The 23900-nt window shown below is 40.2% G+C and overlaps 1 protein-coding gene across 2 annotated transcripts in view; it reads left to right on the forward strand.

Moving 5' to 3' along the window:
- The window catches only part of PPP4R3A (protein phosphatase 4 regulatory subunit 3A), a 73922-nt gene that overhangs the window by 16482 nt on the left and 33540 nt on the right, over positions 1 to 23900 (forward strand). The window contains exons 2-4 of one of the 2 annotated variants that reach the window (XM_074996628.1): positions 41 to 96; positions 12616 to 12714; positions 15043 to 15660. In XM_074996628.1, coding sequence (XP_074852729.1) covers positions 41 to 96; positions 12616 to 12714; positions 15043 to 15660 — 773 coding nt within the window. The remainder of the gene's footprint in view (positions 1 to 40; positions 97 to 12615; positions 12715 to 15042; positions 15661 to 23900) is intronic. The other variant, XM_074996629.1, reaches the window with a different exon arrangement.

Raw genomic sequence — 23900 nt, forward strand, 5'->3', positions numbered from 1 at the left:
AAGTAAAACAGAACTTTCTTCTTTTTTTTAATTCCTTCAGGTTCTCTTCTTTTGGAGTCCAAAATTAATCCAAACACTGCATACCAGAAGCAACAGGTAAACTTCAGTTATTTTACCTGGCCTTTCTTTAAAAGGGATACTGGTATTTCTTTAATATTTATGTTGTGAGTTTACCACACTTTTTTTTTTTTTAAACAAGTAACGCCATCTTTTACTATAACTGAAAGATCAGAAGGCATATTTTTCAGTGTGGTTGTATGATTGGAAACAAAAGAACAGTTTCCTGTTTGAATATCTGTGTATTTTGTATGGCAATAAAATATTTGGAAAAACAGCAAGGTTTGTCTGTAAAATTAAAAATTATTGGGGGCACTTGAGAATTTAGCATAACTGAAGTTACTTATCTTTTTGAAACAGACCTAATTCCAAAAAACTTGATCATCCATTCATATAAAATACACTGTTTTCTGTAAACTCAGGTATGCATATGTAAATATCTCTGTTTATTGCTTAGAAAGATGGTCAAACTTTTAAATCATACAGATTAACAGGGTCCAAAATATGCCACCTCTTTGCAAGCAAATAGGTTAAATATTGATGCTTGCCTGCTTTTTTTGAAATTCTGACTGTTCTTTGCAATAAGACTTTCACATTTTAAATTAGTTGTGTGCATTGCTAGCCTGGAGAATCGTCGTCCTTATTTTTGCTTAAAGAATTAAAATTTAATTTGATGGGTGCATCCTGTTGAAAAACACAATATTCTTTCAGTAGCAGAAAGGGGTAAATGCTGCTGTTTGCTGGTTATTGTTATATTGAATTTAGTTAATACAAACTAAGACTCTTTTTAAATCAGTTTTATACTGTGTAGCCCACAGAGGCCAGCCTCAGTAATGCAGTTTACCATACCTGGCAAAAAATGTGCTTGTGAAATTGTCTTTGTTTGGCTTTTTTTGGCCTTTAGTTGTCCTGCAGACTTTTATTTTTTTTCTCCCTTCTGCAAATGAAAATCTACAACATTTGTTAGTTTTGAACATCTTGCTTGTTTTGGAGTTTAATTTTTTACTTGTCAAAGTTTATTTTTTAGTTTCTTTTGGCTGCAACTCCAATAATATGCTACCCCATTTTGGACTGGACTAAAATTATTTAAAATTATGAATTGTATGGTTTTTTCTTTCCCTCTCCTCTACTCATCTTGTCACAACCTCTTTAAGAGTTTACCCCATCCAAAACACTACCTACCTACATCCTTCAAAGGGAACTCTTTCCATCCCTACCCATACTTTCTTCTCCAGACCACACGTCATGTACTGTGGTGACTCACTGCAGCTGAGAAGTGTTAGAACCTACCACAATAACTGCTTATTTAATCCAGGGCTTCCTTTATACCAAGCAGATTTCCCATGTTAGCCACTCAGAGTGGTTTTTGTTTAAGCATGTCCATGACACTTCTCTTGTCCACACAGAAGTGCTCCTGCAGATAGATGTGCATGAGTAGCAACTATTGTTTGGAGTAAGTTTTCTTCCAGAAATGCTGTGGCGTGTTCTCTACTGTACTGGTATTAGTGGGAACACAGATCAATAATATACCTGTGGTACAAATATTGCAATCCAAGAATAAATCTTTTTTACATGTCAGGGACAGCTTTCATAGTTCAGATTTCTGTCACTTGTCAAGTTGAGTGTATGCAGATCCATGAAGAGCTTTTGCAGGTTTTCTTTTCTCTGACAGAACTTTATACCAGTTTTATTAGATCCATTTTTTTCCCATGGAAAGCCAAAAGCAAATAGCATTTACTTTTAGATTGTATTCACTTGTATAAGCAGAGAAATGTCATAACAGAATAATTTTAAATGGGGTCTATCAGTTCACATGCTGGAGCTCTGAGAAACAAAACAGAATGGGGAAAATGATTAAACACATCAAGCCTATGCCAAGTGCCTCCAGCAGTAGATCTCTCCATGTTGCTCCCAGAGCTACTCTTCTACCCTGTCCACTCCCCCTCATTGGGCTGGAGGACTACTATATCTTTGGGTACTTTACTTGAAGTAAGTGGGTGGTTAGGTGAGAATAGAATTAGCTGGACTGTGTTTAGGGGCCTGTATCTGCACCAGCAAGCCTGGTGGGCCTAGGTATTACCTGACTTGGAATCATATAGGGAAACACTTAAAAATAAAATAAAAATGAAAATAATAATTTAAAAAAACCAGACAGAAACCAGAGGAATTGTTGAATCAAGCACCTTAACTTGAGTATTGTCAGCAGGTGGGTCTTCAGTCCCAGATTTGGCATGATATATGGAGCTCCTGACTCTTGGCCGTAACGCCGGTCAGATATGTGGTGATATTCCTGTACCTCTCATATGTGGTTGTTATGAAGGTAGTGGATAACAGCGTAAATCCAAAATGAGTGAATGAGTGCGGGTGTATGCTAAATGCTGGAGAGTTATGCACCTGTTGCAATAGCTTTGTGGAAGCAATGGGGTAGGTACTCAGGCTACAGGTTGAACCTCTCCAGTCCAGCACTCTCAGGAATGAGGATTTGCTTTAGGATGGGAGGTCAGTATCTACAATCTGCATTGCCAACACTTCCACTGCTTAATGGGCTCTTAGAAGACATTTAGGATGAAATTAGAGCTCAGTGAGAGCACAGAACACTGAGCGCCCAGACCGGTGTCTGTAAACAAACTTTATGGAACCATGGAAATCTTGGCCACACCCATGGTAAGTGCACATTTGGCTAACATATCTTGCTGATGAGGGAGTGCTGTGCCAGAGAGGCTCAACCTCTAGTAGATGTGCTGTAACATATCAGAGCATTTACGTGGTCACTAAACCAACCCCCAAATCTGGCTTTGGTGGGAACACTGCATTATTGTTGTTTACACCAGAGCAGCCCCGTCATTCTGTTACTTATAGTTCAGTTCTGTAATGTAGGTTGCAGAATCAGTTGCTAAAGAACACCATGATGTGTGGGCTTTTTCCCCACCAGCTGTTTTTCTGTTGTCAAAAAGTAAGAGCTGCAGATGCAGAATCCACTTGCTACTTAGGCATCTGCTCATCACTATGACAGTGCAGCTCCCCTATTTGCTCTGTGTTTGCATTTTCGCACTTCCATGTGTGCTTTTCTTTTCATTAAGCCCTTCTTATGCAGCAACTCCTGGAAAATGTCTGTGCTGCTGTTCTTGCATCTGTTGCTTTTCCAGGGATACACTCCAAGCACTAACGAGTTTATATTCCAGGGGTGAACAAACTGTGGTTCACAAACAATATGCAGCTCTTTCACAGTTAGTGTGGTTCATGCAATCCCCTTAGACAGCAAGGGGATGTGTATGAAGCTCAGGTCTGCTGCCATGCAGCAGGGCTGGAAGCTTTTGCGACAGATGACTGGTGCCTGTTGGGGTTGAGTGCAATTTAAAGGTTCCCCCCCCCCCGCACCCCATCAGCAGTCCCTCCTTGCGGCTCTCAGGTGTTAGCTCCACGTGGAGAGTCTTGCAAATAGCTGGGAGCTTCAAGGAGAGGTCGCTTACTTTGAGCTCCACAGAACAGGTGCAGCAATAGCTAAAGCTGCAGGGAGAGCTACTGTTATTTCCACTGGCTCTTCCTAGGGCTGCAGGTGGTAGCTTGTTGGCTCCAGCAACTGCTATGCAGGGAAGGGATCCGGGGCACCATGTGACCAAGCAGGACCAGTAAACTGGCAAAAAATCAGTGGGTGGATATGTCCCAATATGCACCCCCTCTATCACCTCTGGCTTTATGTAGTGGGAAGGGGTGTCTCAGGATATCAGGGGAAGGCTGAATCCCTGGCAGGTGCTCCTGCTCCCTAGGGGCTGAAGACCCTTGGCTCCCCTCCTTGTGGGGCTGAAGTCCCACGCCCCAGGAGGCATGCTCTGGCCTCAAGCTTCTGAAGATTGTATTATGCAGCTGAGGGAGTAAGGTGCCACCCCTGTTATAGACAAATTTAGACAGGCACTACAGTTCAACTACATAATATGCTACCTTTAATCTATAGCAGGTTTTTGTGTGTGTGTATGTACATACTATACTGCTAATGAGTTTAATTTTAGATTATTTTAGAACTATCAAAGGAATTGTAAAAAAAAAAAAAAAAAAAAAGTTAGGATTACAAACAAATGGAATATGGAAATGATTAATCTACTAAATAATGAAGATACTTAACGGTTTTGATAGGAATATCCCAGTGAGTATGGACATTAAATAGATTAATGTTGCATACTTTAAATAATAATTTCTTTTGGGGGAACAATTGTTTACATCATTTTTAATGTGTTTACAGTTCTGTAGCAATCTCTTGGGTTTTGTCCACACATGCAGGAACAGATACTACTTTCCCCAAAGAGTTCATCCTTTAGACGTGGCTGTCTTTTAAGGACTAGGTGCCTTCTTGTATTTACTCCAAAAGAGCAAACATGCAAATAAAGCTTCCTCAATTATTAATATTAAAGCATGCAGTCATGTAGACTTTTGCATATACAAGTTGAACTTCTCTAATCCAGAACACTCATTTGGCAACATCTGTAATCCGACATGATTTTAATCATCTGGCTGGCCACTTACAGGGGTGTGAACAGTTTTCCTGTGGTCCCATAAAGTTTGTTTACAACCACCAGTCCTGGCTGTCAGTGTTCTGTGCTTTTATTTAGCTGTAATTTTCCCCCTAAATGTCTTCCCAGTAAGCAGTGGAAGTGTTGGTAATGCTAATAGACAATGTTGACCTCCTGTGGTCTGGCAATTCTCTTTTGGTACTGGTTATGTCTCGAAGGTGCCGGACTAGAGAGGTTCAACCTGTATTTTGTTTAAGGGTAATTATGACACTGGCCCCACCAATGATTTATCAGTTTTATAGAATTAAGTTCAGTATCTCTTGCTACACAACACACCCCGCTACAGAATTGTTTCCAAGACACCAACCTGTTTAAGAAATTACTCCTTCGTGTGCAGTCCTAACTCTCAAATAAGCATTGTTAGTAGTCTGCTCACTAACTTTTAAATTAACCCACTCCAGAATCCACCAAAACATAGTCTGATTTTTAATGGGGTTCTGGGGAAAAGAAAGTGAGAATATTCTACTATGGAACTAACACTGGTCTCATTTTTGGAAAAAAAAATCTTATATTCATTTAAAACTTTTAAAAATAAGTAGAAATTAATAGAAACAGATGTCAATGGTGAGAATTCTAGATGGTCACCCCACTTGTGGCAAAGCAGCAATCACTTGCTAGCTTGAGCAGCACTAGTGTGATTGGTAAAACAGTGTGTCTCCAGGTACATCAGGTTGAGCCTTGTGAAAGAGATCTGAAGTGTGGCCATAGCCTATAATGTTAGGGCTTTAAAATTCACCAGTAAATAGCCAAAGTTTACATAGGATAGGCATAGTACAGTCATTGATAGTCAAACACAGTTATTGTGCTGCATTTTGAATGCAATTTGCGAGATGCAATTACCCTGATGAGAGGGTGTTAGCAAATCAGTTGTGTTGATATGGGCAGAGCTGAGATGCATACTCTGAAAATAGTAAACCTGAAAAGTGTTCAAATTCTTTATCCAATACATAGCTTTCTTTATAAGGGACATGGTCAGAATTCCTGGTACAGATTCTTAGTTTTTTCTACCTCTGAGTGTTATTTACCATCATGAGGATATGAAAAAGGCATATCACTGTTGACTGACCACACTGAATGGCAAAACTATTTGCCCACCACAAGGCAATGTTGACTCATCCACCTGGCACATGACTTTTTTCAAAACAGCATCACTCTGTTTTAAGACAGAGTTACTCAGCAGGAGCGTCTCTTCCGTGCTTAGAAAAGCTCTTGTTAAAAAGTTTGTCACGCTGTCCAATTAGTCATTCAGTCCTCATATAGATGACGCTGATCACATCATCTTCCCTTCTCTGACTCTAGCCTTCCTTCTCCATGTGAGGCCATGCCTTTTCAGGATCCAATGCTTCCATCTCTTTTGGAGGTCAGCATAGTGGTCATCCCAGTACCTGTGGGTATCTCTGCAACAGCCTCAGTCCATCAATTGTCGGTTAGCCCAGCTATGTGCCTGGCCTGTCACATGCTGTCGACAGCTTTGGGAACTCAGTTGCAGATGGAAACTCCCCAAATTCTTTTTTCCGTTTCCCTCTCTGTAAAAAACATTTGTTGCTCCTTTATCTTTGTCAATACCCATGTTTTGCGGCCATAAAGCATTGCTGGCAGTACTGTTCAGTTGAAGTTGGCGTGTGTTGCTTTGTTGATTTCCCTCCCACCATCCACCCTACAAAAGGACATTTTTGATAGAACTGAATGTGCACCTACCAGCTTCTTTCATTTGCAAGAATTCTTCATCTTGATTTTGGTGCATCTTAATTTCTTGCCCAAGCCTTTTTTTATTCTCCTTGGACTACTGTTTGGGAGTTTTGTCCATGCATCAGACTGCATAAATTTCAGATGAGTTCATTTTAAGTTTGACTTGGCTGCTTTTTGTATCAATTTCTCGCAGCATTTTGTGTAGTTTGGTAGTGTTTTCAGCAATAGCACAATTTTGTCTGCACATACGATTTGGCTTACTTGCTCTCTGATGCTGATTCCACCTTTCCAGTTCCTCCATCTCATTACCATTTCAAGAGGGGCTGTGATGAGTTTTGGTGAAACTGTATTCCTTTGTTTTACACTTATTTTTGTCTGGGATGCAGAGGGGAGTATGGAACAGAGCTATAGCTGAAGTGCAGACAGTTTTCTTCTTTTAATAGTTTGTATTTTTTTGATGCTCTGCTCCGCAAGTGATTTTATGCTTTCTATGCTGTAGAACAGATTTTCATTGTCAACTAAGGCAATGCATTAAGGAAATTAGTATTCAATTGTGTACACAAGTGGCTGGTTTAAAGTGAAGATATGGTCCAGTGTTCTGAAATTCCTTTGTAAACCTTCCTCCTCTTTTGGCATTGCCCATCCAGACTCTGTGAACGTCAGTTTTGTTTTTTTGGAGAACAGTTTGTAGACATAAGAGAGGAGGCATGTTGGATGATAGTTGTTTTAGACCTTCACAGTCACCCTTCTTGTGCAGCAAAATGAAAGGGTTTCTCTGATATACTTCAACCAATAGGGAAAGACCCTTGTGGGATCCTACATATAAAATCCCCTGTTCATGAAACACTTTTTCATCACCTCTTATTTGGATTCTATCCTCTGGCTGTGGGTTTAACCATATACCAGTCACATTCCTATAATAACAAAGTAACAACACATGGTCATATTCATCACTTAGAACAACTCCACTTACTATAATCGCTGGATGAAGAAGTTACTTTGCTTTAGTCCTCTTTTTCTTTCACTGGCTGCCTATCAAATAGGAAGGCACTCAGGCTTCTGATTTTAGCCAAGGCACCTCTCTCTTGTTAAGAGTTATATCTGATACTGAATTTACTTGTGTCCAATGGTTTGCAACCAGTGCACTCCTGGAATAGTTGATCCCTTCTCACCAGTTTTGAGCCCAGAGAATTCTTGCTGGGTAGCCTAAGTCTGTGAAATTCCCTTACAGAAAAGAACAAAATGCAAGACCCACTTCTTTACTTTTTTCATGAGTAGTTAATCATTCATAATATGCGTGCACTGTATGCTCTTGGGAAAGAGAAGAGAAATCCCTGCATACAGCACCTGTTAGGACTTACTGTAAGTTCATTTGCTTTTAGAAGTCATGGATAGTCTAATTCCAAAGCATTTCAGAGTTGCAGAGTACCTAGCTGAGGCCAAAGCCACAAGCCATATTGAAGCATACATGTGCTCTTTCATCTCCAACTACAATTTTAAAGTAGTAGTAAAGTTTTATCTGTGTATTTTAGAATTGAGAAACTGATACAACATCAGCATCTACCTACATTTAATCAAAATAGAAACTTTGGCAGAATAGTATGTCTTCGAACAAAGTGCAAAACTTAACACCTTTTTACTTTCTAAAGGTTGGTATGGATATATACTTGAAAATACTCTTATTGAAAACCCAAATAGCAGCATAGTGGCTTATTCTACATCTACACTTACTTTGAGCAGACTGCATATACATTTATAATATGTATGTGATGAGTTGCAGGCAGCAAGATAATGTAAGTAGCTCATACAAAGTTTGGAAACACTGAAATGGTAAATGAGATGTACTTTTATGAACTTAAAACACAGCAATCATGCAAGTCATTTCAAGGATGTTTCCTTATCCAAAATATTTTAGAAGTTGCAGGAAAAGATACAGATATTGGTTGACCGTATTTGAAAAGCATTAGCTGATATTGTTCAACAGAAATAAATGTATTTAAACCAATGGTTCTCAACTTGTCATTTGCTGATTTTGAGATTTCCAAAAGGAAATTTCTGTTCCATTCAAACCTTTAGGGGTCCACAAATTAAAAACAGTTGAGAATCATTATACCAGTGTATGAATAATTGTTTGATCTTACTGTTTCCTTCTTGCTGTAACTTCCCTAAAGTGCATCTTACCTGTTGACTTCTTTCTGCTTTGAAATATCTGATCCAGCAATCAAATGCATCCAATTAAACGAGAATTTTATCTGCTCTACTAGAGTCTATAACAAGCTAGCATTGCTATTTAAGATTAAATTAATCTTTTAAAAACAGAGTCTGGAACAATGGGGAGTTAATTCTGAGTGGGGTCTTTGGGTGTTACTCTTTTTATAGACGTGTAGTGACAACTTACAGTGTAAATAATGCAAGGTTTTGACACAAATTAACAGAGGAACTACATTTTTCAGTTAGGTGGTTGTAAAATAAACTTGTGCATAAGAAACATTAGTATGTGATATCTGGTTCTAATGTGTTTATTTCGGTGGTCTTTAGTTTTTGGTTTTTTTCCTCTTAATAGCTATAGGCAGTGTATTTTTGTTCCCCATTAGGTAACAGCAGCACCATGTGCTGTAAGTCTATTACCACCAAAGTGTTTGTTCTATAATCTGTCTCACATGAGGCTACATCATTCATTGTAACTTTTCCCTGTTGTGTTTTGGAGGTGGCTTGCTAAATGTCTTTCTTCTGTCCACCAGCTTTTCCTAACCCCTTAGACAAAGAAGAGGTAAACTGCCATTTGCAAGATAAGTCCAGAAGTGTGTTTGAAGCCTTATAGCTGCTCTAATAATGGCAAAATGATACTATTTTCTTTATTGATTGCTCACAGCAGCCTACAGGTGTACCTCACTGGTTTGACAACCTTGGGACTTAAGTGGTCCTGAACAAGGAAATGTGCTGGACTACGGAAGGTCAGGCCTTGGGCTCCTTTGGGGGAGCCATCCTTCCTGGCTACCACCAGCTCCCTGCCCCCAGGGCTCCTCTCCTGGCCGGGCTCCCTGCTGCTGAGCTGCCAGGGGCCTCCCCACCCTTGCTTAGCTGCCTGCTACTGTGGGGCTGCTGGCAAGGATCCCTGACCTCAGCTGGGCTCTTTGCCACGGGGCTACTGCCGGAAATTCCAGGCATGGCTCCCTGCTGGTGTGGGCCTGCTGGCAGGTCTCCCTGCCTTGGCGGGGCTCCCTGCTGCGCTCCCCTCAGTGGGGCTCCCCACTGCTATCGGGCTGCCACTGGAGCTCCCTGCCACCAGCAGGAGCAGCTCACCAGTCAGATCAGCTCTGGGCAGCTGGCACTCTCTGGTCCGATAACTTCCATGATACTGCCAGATATGAGTGTGCTGGATAAGAGTTTCAACTTGTCGTAGTGCTGTGCTATTTTGACTAGTGTATTATTTTAAATGTTGGAGATTGGGTAATGGGAAGAGGCAAAAATGAATTTTTTTCCTGTCAATTGCATGCTAAAATAAAAATGCTCACTTTTCCTTTGTGGTTATTATCCAATTAATGCTTGTTAAAGTAAACAGAAATTGAGTGTAGATATGGAATGTTAAATTGTGTAAGTGTCTTGTAATTTCTCACTGTTTATAATTTTTAAAGAAGTTTATTTTTAAATTTAATATTAAATTTAAAAAGTGTTATGCGTAGATATTTTGTCTTATACAGTAAAAGTCATGTTATCTGGCACTTGAATAACTGACGCATTCTATTAACAGGCACTCAGGGTAGCTACAGCAGGGCCAGTTTCCCCTGCTGGGGGCAACAGCCATGCTTGTCTAACCAGAAAATGTGATTATGCAGCAACCCTTGTGCCCCAGGGATGCTCAGTACAATAGCCCTGCAAGTTACGTGGGGGTTGTGTTCTTGGCAACCCTACATAAGTTAAATTTTTAGGTAACTCAGGGAGTTACTCTTGAGCGGTGGGGAGGTGGGAACCAAGCGGCAGCCTGGCTCCCAGCTCCTCTTCACAGGTGGGACCTGGGAAATTGACCACTACATCATTGGTCAGTCTCTCAAGTCCTACTAGCAGAGAGGAACCTGGAGCCAAGCTGCCACCACTGATAGGAGCAGTTTTCCTACTTGTCAGGGCGTCAGTCGTATTAACCTGAGACGCGCAATTCTGTTGTTTACTGTAATCATGTGATCAGGATGTTTCTGATGTTTTCATTTTTTATGAATCCAATGAGTGAGTGTATAGTTTTGCATTTTACTGTAAAAGGTGTTGTTTTATCAGGCCATATGTATAATTGTAATTCATCTTTCCTTATTAAACCTTACAAGAAGAAAAGGAGGAGTTTCTAAATGGCATTGTGGTTACTTTCTTCAGATCTGAGGAAGAGCTCTGTGAAGCTTGTCCCTTCCTCAAGCAAATGTTGATACAATAATCATTCCTCTTATCTTAGGACCAACACAGATGCAACACTACAAACTGAGCTTGAATGCAGTACTGAAATAAAATAGATGTTACCGAGATGCATGTGAAAGAAATTATCAGCAGTCCATTAATTTTAGCAGTATGTTGCCTCGTAGCCCTGTTTTGATAGAGAATTGGTATTTGTTTGTAAAATACACCCCATTATCAGCTTCCACTCCGGTTTAATACCCCAACTATTACTGTGTTGATTTTTATAAGCTACAGGACATCACTAGGATATGGTCCTAGGCTTGGGATAAAGAGACGAGCACGACTTGGTGCCATTTTAATTCTGTTTTGTGGACTTACAAAATGGTAGAATGTTTTATCCTTTCAGTAGGCCCCCTGGGAGGAAAGGGGGACAAAGGAGGTAATTTTCTAGGGGCCTGGGCAATTTTAAGGAGTCAGCAGGGGGCAGGGGGTCTGGCTGCTGCTGGCAGTACAGCAGGGCTAAGGCAGGCTGCTTGTCCACTCTCACTCCACGCTGCTCCCGGAAGTGGTCAGCCCAGCTCCTATGGCCCTGGTGGGGGATGTGTGTGTGTCTGCATGCTGCACCCTCCACACCCAAGTGACAGTTGTGCAACTCCCATTGGCCTTGAACTGTGGCCTGTGAGAGCCGTGGGACAGTGGCGTGGGAAGACTCCCAGGTCCCTCTGCTAGGAGCCACTTCCAGAAGGGTGTGCTTGTCGCTTTCAGGAGCCATCTGAGGCAAGGGCTACCCCCTGATATCCTGCTCCAGCCTAGAGCCCCCATCCAAACTCCCTCTGAGCTTATTCTCCCTCCTGTACCCCTCCTACATCACCTCCAGCACCACAGCAATCTACCCTAGCCCAGATCCTGCACAGGGCACTTCCTGCATCCTAGCCCTCTGCCCCAGCTGGGTGAAAGTGAGTGAAGGTGAGGAAGAACAAATGATGGAGAGAGAGGGGAATGGTGTGAGTGGTGGAGACAGGCCTCAGAGAAGCATGGGGAATTGGAGCAGAGCCAAGGGTCTTTGGGTTTGCAATATTAAATAGTTGGCATTGCTGCCAGGCAGGCATGTGGAAGTCTTGCTGACACCACATCTGACAGCACAGCCAGCAGCTTGCTGGACAAGAGTCAGCATAGGCACAGCACTGCCCAAATGTCAGGCAAGCCAAGCCCCTGTGGGCCTAGTTTGTGGCTGGGGGGAGGCAGGGGCACAGTGACTGTTTTTGGCTGGAGGTCTGGAATTGATGTTGCCTGCCATGCCTTTCAGGTTTAGAAAGTATTTGGGAAGTGCATACAGTTGAGTATAGTAGTGTAAAAAGACATGCATGCGCCAAATAAATTAGTTGCATGCTTATCTGTACTTCTGTTATAGTTTCAAATTTACAGACCTTTTTAGATATACGGTTGTTATATCTAGACGCTGTATCAGCATAGCGCTTTCTGGAGTATAACAGATCTGACCGTGACCCTCATCCTCCATATGATTTTCTCGTTTGGTTAATTGTAATGCACTGTTAGTTTCGAAGAAGTCAGTTTAACTTGATGTATTGTACGTGTTAGCATGTTTTATTTGAGAGGTAGAGAATAATTACACTCTGAAGTGGAAAGAGTATTTGCAATATTCAGATATAATTTTAGTTGCATACAATATTAATAGTTTTTATTATTCATTGACCTGTTTGTTTACTTTGGTTTGTATGAAATGATTATTTCAAGATCTTAGGAACTTCAAACATTTTCAAATATGATTATTGAATATATTATGCTCTTGGTTTCACACTGGTCTTGTTAATCTAACTGATAGATCACTCTTCAAACATTGTAAAAACCTGCCATAGCTAAAATATATAACTCTCATGAGATATATTTCTTCATCTTTTTCAAGGATACTTTGATTGTTTGGTCTGAAGCTGAAAACTATGACTTGGCACTTAGCTTTCAAGAAAAAGCTGGATGTGATGAAATATGGGAAAAAATATGTCAGGTATGTTTGAAAAATGGAAGATTATCCTAGGCATTGCAATATTCTATCTTTGACTTTTTGTGGAATATTTTAACAATAAGGTTAAGCATACTACTTGTACATAAAAAATACAGAAGAAAAATATTGTATATTGATAGTTGAGAAACTGTTGCTTTTCCCATAAAAGTCTGATGCTAAATTTGTTAGTTTTAGGGAGAGCTTTAAATCTATGTTAAAAGTGTCTCTGAGATTCGCCCACACATTTCCCTACGGAGAGTTTGCACAAATTACACGTTCATGAAGTTGGTTAGACAAACTGTTTATTGTATGCTTCCTTTTCATTGTGACATGTCCATCAACTTTCTATTTAAAACAACTTTTAATGTATTTTCTGCTAGGGCTGATTTGAATAGTAGAAAATATGTTCACTACGTGTATCTGCTGTCATCCACTGGTGTTGTATCTGTTTGATTATTACACAAAGGATTAATCAGATATCTTGAATATTACTACTAATACCTTATTTACTTTGTTTCTTTCTCTTTCCTAACCTCACTTCATTCTTTTTTTTTTCTTTTTGTATAATAAACCATAGTATGTCTTCATCTCTACTTTCTTTTTCTTCTTTCAGCCCCCTTATATGTCTCTCCACTCTTTGTTCTACTTCCTATCCTGTATATTTTTATTCTTTCCTCTGGCTCTTCTCTCCAGGGAGGTGCCCTCATACATCTTTTTATGCATGTATGGATAACATACTCATTTTCTATTTTATCCCATTCATCTTTCCCACCTATGATAAATATTGCCAGAGGATTAAAACTGTTAGCTGTGGACAGATATAAAAGATAGGATGACACCCATTGTTCCAATGGAATACCCAGGTGCAAAGCCAGTTTTCTCCAGCGTTGAGAAAATTGAACATGCTAGTCTTGCTAGGTGGTTGTTCGCAAACTGTCTTGGTGTCTCACCTTTTATGTCTACCAGCAGCTGTACAGCACCCACATTTTGAAGCCTTTGTGTCTCCTTGCCTTCCCCAATCTTTGACTGCTATAAGGATAAAGGAACGTTCTCACTTTTCTTACGTTTTCTTTTGCAGCCTTCTGGCTGGTATAAGAATGGTGTTTATTGCTTTGTATCACCACTAGCCTCCCAGCTGCATCTGTAGAGTGAGAATCTCAACTTCAGGTCCCTCAACTTTTTGCTACTGTAAATGTATTGAATAAAGGGCAGAGTATTGGTAACAATCGTCATTTTTGGATCCTGTTTCTCAGTCAATAGCACCAGTGCTTGTCTTTAATACTCAGTTTTTCAAAACTCTGTCAGAACAAAACTAACTTGATTCTTGTAATTTTTCACTACTACCCATCAATGTTCCTGTAACATTTTCCATTCATGTGTGGAATAAATTTTATAATGTGCACTGAGAATGTGTAGTTTTGTGCTATCAGTAGAAACACATGCCACTTGCCATAGGTCCTCTGCCAGTCAGCTTGATGGCCCCTGAATTTCTCTGAGCGGTCACCCAAGTGCTCAGTTTACAGGGAAAACTGCTGCCCACAGTTGCGAAATAGCAATAAAAACTGACAAAGCTCTGATCAGTTAATTCTGGTGTAATTTGTGAAAACCTCTGATCAGTAGCAGAGGTAGCTGGACAAGCTGTATGTAGACTTAAGATTGCACTTCCATCAGTTGAATATCTGTTTGTTAGATCATTATCTTCATAACCATGAATGTTAGAAAAAACATTTTTAATTGAAAGCTTAATTTCTATAGAAGATACGTGATCACCTGGAAACTCTACTGCTTCACCTTGGACAAAGGGATGTGTCAAGCTGTAGTGATGGGCACCTGGGAAGTGCTAAATTATAATGATCTTCCTTTTGCCAAAATACTCAGAAAATTCTTCTGCTTCGCTGTTCCTTGTAGTTCCAGATTCCTGTCACTTAAATATTCAACTTTTTGTCAACTAATAAAATATATCTAGCCCAGAAAATTATTCTTTGCTTCAAAATCTTTCTATGTTAATGAAGGTGTCCAGTTTCCCATGCTGTCTTTCATACCAGTATTCAAAAGCATGTAAGAACTTAAACTGCATTGTATTTAAATGGCAAACTCTGTTACACATTTTTATTTTTGGCTTCATAAAGTAAAATTGACATTTCAAATAATGCTTTTAGTAAAAATACAATTAGAAGTCTTTCTACTGTCAAAGAGCGTAATGTGGCTTTTTGCTTTCTTTTTCCTGTCTCCCCCGCCACCCTACTGGAAATGTAAATTGTTGGAAATATTTTTAAACATGCCAGTAGAAATTTTTAAAAATTACTTATCAAAAATATCTCATTGTAATAGGTTCAAGGAAAAGATCCTTCAGTGGATATTACTCAGGACCTTGTAGATGAATCTGAAGAGGAACGGTTTGATGATATGTCATCACCAGGTCTAGAATTACCATCTTGTGAATTAAGTCGGCTAGAGGAAATTGCAGAACTTGTGGCATCTTCGCTGCCTTCCCCATTGCGTCGTGAAAAACTTGCACTAGCTTTGGAAAATGAGGGCTATATTAAAAAGCTCTTAGAAATTTTTCATGTGTGTGAGGACTTGGAGAACACTGAAGGACTACACCACCTGTACGAAATTATCAAGGGAATCTTCCTTTTGAACAGAACTGCACTTTTTGAAGTAATGTTTTCTGAGGAATGTATAATGGACGTCATTGGATGCCTAGAATATGACCCTTCATTATCGCAGTCACGGAAACACAGGGAATTTCTGACAAAAACAGCTAAATTTAAAGAGGTGATTCCTATATCTGATCCAGAGTTGAAGCAAAAAATTCATCAAACATACAGAGTACAGTATATCCAAGATATGGTTCTACCAACTCCCTCAGTTTTTGAGGAGAATATGCTATCAACACTTCACTCCTTCATCTTTTTTAATAAAGTAGAAATAGTTGGTATGTTACAGGTAAGTCTGAGGTTCTTCCTTATTAACATGGAAAGGTGACTGGAAGCTGCCTTTCAGCAGTCTAAGATTTTATTTTTATAGAATATAAAAATATAAATGAGATTAACAGAGTTTGGCATACTAAGCTACAGAGTTTGATATTCTTTAATAAAAATGTGTGCTTTAGATTTATTACTGTAGAAGTTACAATGTCAATATAACTAACTGCTTCAATACCTAATTAGCAAATTGATCCAGCTTTGTCCAAGTATTCAAGAGAAGTCGTTTGTTGTTTTCCCCTGCACACTTCTCCCCAACTTCTGCTGGGCCAGGGAGAATAGCCCTGGCTCCAACCCCAGCACTTTCTTCCCCCCAGACCAAAGTATGTCTGTGTGCTTGTGTCCGCAGAGCCAGGGCCACAGCTTTTTTCCCTGGCCCCATTGAGGCGTGGGGCTTTTTTCCCAGCAGCAGAGGGAGGGGTGGGGCCAGGGTTGGGGGTCATAGCTTTTTGCCCTGGCCGAATAGGAGCAGGGAGCTCAAACCAGCCTTGATCCAGTTGCAGCGGGAGGCCAAAGATCGGGGTTGGGGCCATGATGTCTTTCCCTGTCCCAGCAGGAGTGGATGGTCCTGCCCAGGGCTTGGGGCTTTTTTCCCCTGGTACAGTTGCAGTGTGGAAGCTGTCCCCAAAGGTCACTTTGCAGTATGGCTGTTCCCACTACGCTCACTTCCTCCAGTGGCTAGTCTGAAGTATGTCGTCTCTGTTGGTGCCCCTCCCTTTCTGTGTTCTGGAAAATCCTGGGATTTGAGGCATTTTCCCCTTTTCAGGCACAACCAAACCCTGACCTTGGCTTAAGTTAGAGTGAGAAGCTGCATACCAAATTTCATGGTCATAGGACTTAAGGTTTAAGAGAAGGTCTTGGGAGAAAAAAGTAACCCCAGCAGAAAGAGGCACTCCAAAATATAGTCACAGAACAAAAAACACGGCTACCTCCATATCAAAAATATATAGTAGAGCATAGTTGTAGTAAAGTTTGTAAGACTTTGCAGTACCTTGCTCGGTTGGGGCCTTTAATTGATAAGACTTCAGCCTCTGTAACTAAAAATAACTATGTCCTAAATCTTTTCATCCAAAATTTCATATGTATGATATTATACAAGAGTAGAATTTTTCTGAACATTGAGGCAGCTCAGACAAGTTGTTTAAAAGATAGAAATTTTAAAATATAGCAGTGACTTAGTTTCTTAAACATGTTCCAAATTATTTTGGCTTATAGCTGAAAAAATAGTTTTGCCTAAAAACTCCATCTGTTGTAATCTCTCTTTTTTTGACTTCGTATGTTTGTTGAATGGGTTTTATGGAGAAATTTAGACATTAAAAACAAAGCATGCACACGCAAACACACACACAGAGCTTAGGTATTCACACCAATCCTGTGAACTGTGTAGAAGTCAACAGTATGTTTGCGTAGCAGATCCGTTAGATGTGAGCGTCATAAGATTTTCATCAGAGCCATGCAGAGTAGGTAATGCTCAGATATGTATTCTATTAATCTGCAATCAGTGGATGTGAGCTTCTTAAACCAGGAGAAGAAAGCAGAAAGGATGGAGAAAATGCTTATGTTTCCTTAGTAAATGTGAAGGGATGAGAACAGTGCTAGATATTGCTGCTGACTTGCCTTAAGATTTTTAAACTTTACTTAGATGACTCTCTGAGCACACTGTTTGAATATCATTGTCTTATAACATATGGGGCAACTGTGGCTGAAAGAGTAAAATTGCTTGCTCATAGATAAATGGCACGTCACTATTGAAATCTTGGTCTCTGATTTCTAGGCTCTCTAACTTTACCACATTACAGTGCTCTCAAGCTGAGTTGTGATGTCTGAATGTGCTTACTTATGTATAGAATAGGGAGAATGCGAATATGGCCTACATTTCCAACAGTTGACTAATAATCTTGGAGTGGCCAGGTGGAAGGACCTTAGAGGATTGATCTTCAGAAAGTGCTCAGCATCCATTCTCTGGATAAAAGCACTGTGTAGGTGCTTGAAGTTAGGCATGGAGGCTCATTTGGCACTCTTGAAAATCTTGGCCTTTTTGTGCACCTCCCATGTGATTATCTACCCCCGCCCCCATTGCCATCTTACATATTGCAGAACTGTAACATTGTTGTCATTTGCTGAATAGGAGAAAAACTATTCCTCTCCCCTCTTAACATATTAACCAGTGACTCCAAGTTATATGAATATTAGAGAGGAAATTTGAGCAGGAACCAAGAGGAGTCAATACCTGTCAGTATCATGTGTAGCTATCAGAAATAGGAGTAGGATCTATTGTACAGGACAAAGCAGTTGATAGAATAAATAGCAGACCAGTTTCCTCTCTACAATTATTTTTTTTGACTTTAGCCAGTGGTGCAAGAGTATTGTATGTGGAATATGGTTGAGGAACTTGTACTCAAGAGGCACAGCAAGGCTGGACTCTTGGTTCTGACATTGAATTGCTGCATGACCTTGGATAAGTCACTTGAACCCATCTCTACTTCTGTTTCTACTGTGTGTAAATGAAAATAATGCTTGCCAGCCTCACAGTGGGGCAGTAAAGATTAATGACCGGCATTAAACAGAAACTTGAAAGATTGATATTAGTTGCCCTCTGCTACTTTGAAAAGCAGATACCAGTACTTCACAGGGCAGAATAAATGGCCTTTACTGTATCAGAGCTCTTCTGACTTCCTCAAAGCACGAACGGAGAGGGAAAATTCTCAGATACATGAATTGAGGCAGCTTATAAAATGAAAGCTGTTTAGTATAAATTTCTGATTTTACTATTTTTTGAATAAAATGAAAGTAAGTACACAATAGTAAAGTAATAGGATCTTTTACGTTGTGCTAGAGGGGAGTGGCTTACTGCTAGTTAACTTTTTTTTTTTTAATTAGCCTAATGTTTAAGCCTACTAGTCTGGTTGAAATACTGCTGTGCCTCAAGCTATGCCCTTCTCCAAACTGTGTTTATATAAAATTTTAGAGCAAGAAAAAGCTTTTGAATAGCTAAACTTAATTGGGTGGCAGCTAATCCAAAGTAAAGTAATTTTTGCTGCCTTCTTTTCTTCCCTCCCACAGTAAATATTAAAGTTTGCCGTAGTGTTACTTTTTCATTTCTTTTTTTCTTTATATGAAACCGAAGACTCAAATGAAATTTTAAAACCAACAAGCCATCTTTTTATTCTCATCTCTTTATATCTGTTCCCCAGTTGAATTTACACCTTTGACTCTCATTCTTTCCACTGCTGCACACGCTTTCTTGCTCCATTTTCTAATCAGAGTGGAGAAAAAGCAGCACTGAAGCTAAATATGAGGTGTGTTTATGGTGTAGAATCAATAGGGGATCTGGCTTGAATGGTGGGGAGGATACATGAGTGACACAGATTGTGCCAGTTTTTTTTTTTTTTAAACTTGAGTGAGGGTAGTCACTCGTTTTTCCCGAGAGATCATAAAAGAGAAAGGGAGAAGAGGAAAGGATGGCCACAGAGTCCCTTCAGACAGACCATTACCCATGGCATCTGTAATGGCAAAGAGATCTTCAAAGACTCCAATTCATGGTCCACTTGGAGCAGCTATAGGATGGATGGGCAAGCAGTCTTCTGAGCAACCATCTTTTGAAAACTAACCTTAGGCTGCTCTCATCTGAGATGCCCCACTCCCTCTGTTCCATTCTGTTCAAGTAGCAGTAACACTTACACTGCTGTTCTTCTTTCCGCTCCTCCTGAGAAGTTACATGCTGCCCTCTGGTCCCACTCATCAAGCATGTTGCTTTCTGTTCAGCTTGGAAGAGTAGAGGGTTTTTATATGCCTTATAAAAATCCATGAGAGAGAGGTAGCTGAGTTAGTCTGTGTTCTAACAAAACAAAAAAAGCTGTCATGTAGTACTTGAAAGAATAACAAAATGATTTAGTAGGTGATGAGCTTTCGTGGGACTCTGAAGAATTGGGTCTGTCTCACGAAAGCTCATCACCTAGTAAATCAGTCTGTTAGTCTTTCAAGTGCTACATGAATGCTATTTTGTATTGTAAAAATCAGGTGAGAAATATTTACCTGGAGGTTGCCTGGTTAGGAGTACAGTAGCTCTTTGTGCTCGAGGCAAAATAAATGAATTCCATGTAGCTTACTTTGGACTTTTTAGACAGACCTTTAAAGCTGAAGGTTTTGACTGCTCTGTGTCTATACAAACCCATTCTGATTTTTGTTATTGTAGAGATTTGGCACAATGTAAGTGAACAAAATGTTCCTTTCTGGCTATATTTAATCTTGTTGTTAGTTGGCAGTTGCTGTCCACTGTAGAAGTTATTGTAGTTAGTGGAATAACCTGGCACATGTGCTCTTTCTCCTTTCCACCTTCCCTTTTCCTGCTAAAGATGGTGTTGCTATTTTTTTTTGGAACACTCAGGTCTTTATAAGCCATCTTTAACTGAAGAGAACTCTGGACTTTGTGTTTGGAGTGCTTCACAATAGTCCAGTGGGAGCCAAGGATAGAGGTTTGAGTGTTTGGGTGTTTTCTGTGGGCGTTGGTGATACTGCTGGTCTTGGTTTTAGGTCAACCTTGGACAACTCTGCAGAAAGATGGCCCTCCTAAATCTGATATTTGCAGAGTTTGAACAGTGATTGGCCTTTGACTCTTTTTTGAGATAAGAGGGAACAAGTAAAGTGATTTTCCAAGAGACTTTTTAGAAACAGTCCTGTTAATGTTCGGTAGCTAAATTCTCCAAAGATGCTCTCTTCATTGTGCCATATTCTTTTCCAGGACTGCAGGAGATTAAAAGGACTTTCTCTGCAGTTGCTGCTCCGCAGTAGCGTGAGGCTGTAGGTTCCCGGCACCCACAGCTACAGGCAGCAGTACTCTCTTGTGCTGTTTCTCCTCCCATATCCTTCTTTGCTGGTGTCCCAAGAGTGTGGAGGAGAAAATGGCCTGAAAGCAAAGGAGATGAGAACGAGGCCAAAAGAATAGACTAAGACAAGAAGGCTAAGAAGGGAACTGAGGCTGGCTGAGTGAAGAGCCAGAGACAGTGGGTGGCATGGACAGGACTGAGATAAGTAGCCTGTCACGCACTGGGGATGCAAAGCCTAGAAGAGAAGAAAGGCGGATCATATGAGGAACAATGTGGAAGTGGGAGGGAGAGACTGGGATGAGGAGCCTGTGTGGTTAGGAAGAAACAGGACTGGGGCATGATGGGGAAGGCACTGGCAGAAATCTGGCTTAAGGGGAGCAGGAGTCCAAGAGTCCACTAGAATATGCTCCCTTCCAGAATGTGGAAAGGAACCCAAGTTTGAGTCTCATTATTCCTCTGCTGTCACAAAATACTTGTGGAACTTAATGGCAAATTTTCTCTCATCCCCCTCTAGTAACTGGTCTATGCAGAAGATAACCTACTGTTACTATCCATTACTCCAGTGGCTTATGTGAGGCTGCAGATGAGCTATGTGGGTCTCATTATTATGCGACCTGATAAAAATGTTTTTTCAGCTTTTCTCTTTTAAAAGACTAAGACATTGTGCACACACATTCTAGAGCTGTTAAACAATTTTTTTAAAAAATCACTAGGTTTTTCATTAATAGAAAGTATTCTAATTCATATATAATTCAAATTTATTATATTTCTGATGTTTTTCTACATTTCCAAATATGTTGATTTCCATTGCAATAAAAATACCGAGTGTACAGTGCTTTCTTTATATTTTTGATTAGATATTTGCACTGTAATAAAGAAATAGTATTTTTCAGTTCACCCATACAAGTACTATAGTGCAATCTGTTTATTGAAAGTGTAGCTTACAAATGAATCTTTTCACATAACTGCACTCAAAAACAAAACAACGTAAAACTCTGCAGTAGTGATCGACAACTTTTTTTTTGGTTGGGGCCACTGACCTACAGAAAAATCAGTCAGGTCACATGCGAGTGAGAATCTCATGGATGTGGCCTGTAAAAAAGACATTTACCTCACTCATGCAACTGGGGCTGTCGGAGTTTCCCTTCACACTTCAGCCTGTTGGGGAGCGGAGCACCAAGGCTCAAGGATTCCTCCCCAGGGCCAGAACAACTTCTCGAGGCCCAAAGCTAGGAGATTCTGAGCCATCTCCCTGTGCTCTGTGGTGTGGCTAAAAATGAGCAGGCTGCGAAGAAGGGTATGGGATCTAGGAGGCATGGTTCAGGAGCAGGCTGAAGAAGTTGGGTCCAGGAGGGAGGGTTCAGGAGAGAGAGGGGTGGATTGCAGGAGGGGACAAGGGATGGAGATCCTGCCTGGCACAGCTCCCAAGGGGGATGCTGCTGGACACCTTCCCCTGCTGTTTCCATGGGCCAGATTCCCAGCCAAGGGGAGGGAGGTGGAAATTGAGAGATAGCAGTGTTCCTGTCTGTAGGGGGCAGGGATGGCTTGGGGGTACAGGGAAGGACCCCATTGTTACCCAGGGTGGGGTGGAGGCAGACCTCAGTGGAGGAGCAGGGACCTCAGTCCCACATAGGGAGTGTAGGCAGGATTACATCTGGGGTTGAAAGCATGAGATTTTTATCAGTAAGGGTCTATTTTCTCATACAAGCTAGTGAGAAAATTATTTCTATAGATGATAAAAATGTACAAATATACCTATCCCTCAAATTACAAACTTCCGATTTACAAATTTTTGCTACAATGAACCATGTAAATACCTATTTTTCAATTTATGAATGCTTTTTGCTACACTGAAGAACCAAACTTCCTCCAAGCATCTACAGTATAGCTTGTGCTCTGCCGGCAGCTCCATTTTCATTGAAGAAATTATGTTCGTATATCGAAGGATAGGTGTACACAAAATAAGAAGAGAACTTAAATCCAAGTAGCAATTAACTTTCTTTTGACAGATGATGATTACGACACTTTCTGAATCTGTCTGCTGCTGCTATATACCTGACTTCCTCCCCATAATTTCCCACTACTATGAATATTAAAATCAGTAGAAATCTTAACCCATAATTTTGCACAGCTGTGAATATTTTAAGCTGCTTTTATTTTTATCAATTTAAAATAAACATATCTATCCAAATATAAAACAAAAATTTTGCCAGCTCTAACCTTGGCCTGTGGATGTGGTAGAAGGAAGATATTCAGCATGACCAAATTTAAATTTGTTTTGTCGTCTTTCTCCTCCCCTCCCTTCCATTTTCTAATACAACCCTCATTATTGCCAACATAGCTTAGTGGTCCAGCATGCCCTTTTCTAGTCATATCACAACTACAAAAAAAAAAGTCATATCAGGGAGCTGACCAATTTTGGGAATGGAGGGAAGATGGGTAAGGGGTGGTTCACAATTTGTGATGCTTGTTTTCAACTGAAACTACTATTTTTTACATTTTTCCTCATGTTGGAGGCTGTGAATCCTATGCTTTCGTTCAGTAGTTTTTTGTTTGTTTTTTTTAAAGCTTGCAAAACTGCACTATAGAGTAATACAATTTACTTTACCCTCCTTTATTTTCTGGTTCTGTGTGTCATCAGGCTCCTGTGATGTTTGTAGTGTTGTCAGAATAAAGCATGTAGTTGGGCTCACTAGACATCTGTGATAGGTTTTTTCAGGTAGGGTGATGAAGAATAAAATATGAGAGGAGGAGCAGAGAGTTTAAAATCATGTATGTACTTTTACTGGTATCTTATCTCATTAGAGATGTTGAGTGCTTGGCCTTACTATGTTATAGTTTTCCTTTATGTTTATTGATAAAAGTAATTTGTCTGAAAGTTATGTGTAAGTAAGCCTTTTAAACATGTTGGATGTAGAAACAAGATTCTCCACTGGAGTTGTCATATTTGAACTTTCAAAAAAGAGGACACCCCTGAGAAGGAATGTATCTGTATCAATATGTACCAACTCACGTTGTATTAACGTACTATATTTACTGTAACACAGTAATACAATGTGAGTTGGTAGATACACTCCTTCTCAGGGGTGTCCTCTTTTATGAAAGTTCAAATATGATAACCCTATTCCCTACATCCATGTTTATGCTCAAATTGCACCATCTTATTGCCAGCTTCATCTTTATTTTGAAATTGCTTTTCAATTATTAATTTGTTTTTCAGCACCCTTGTGGAGTAAATGTATAGTAGGTGATTTGGGGGGAACTGAGTGGAAGTAGGTAAACCATTTTGCCCAATATCAAAGGGAGTGTATCAAGGTAAGAACAGACTGTCTCAGAAGCATGTGTGCTTCGAGCAGTAACTCACATGCCAGGTTTT

The sequence above is a fragment of the Carettochelys insculpta genome, chromosome 6 (assembly GCF_033958435.1).
Source record: "Carettochelys insculpta isolate YL-2023 chromosome 6, ASM3395843v1, whole genome shotgun sequence".
In the NCBI taxonomy this organism is placed as follows: domain Eukaryota; kingdom Metazoa; phylum Chordata; order Testudines; family Carettochelyidae; genus Carettochelys; species Carettochelys insculpta.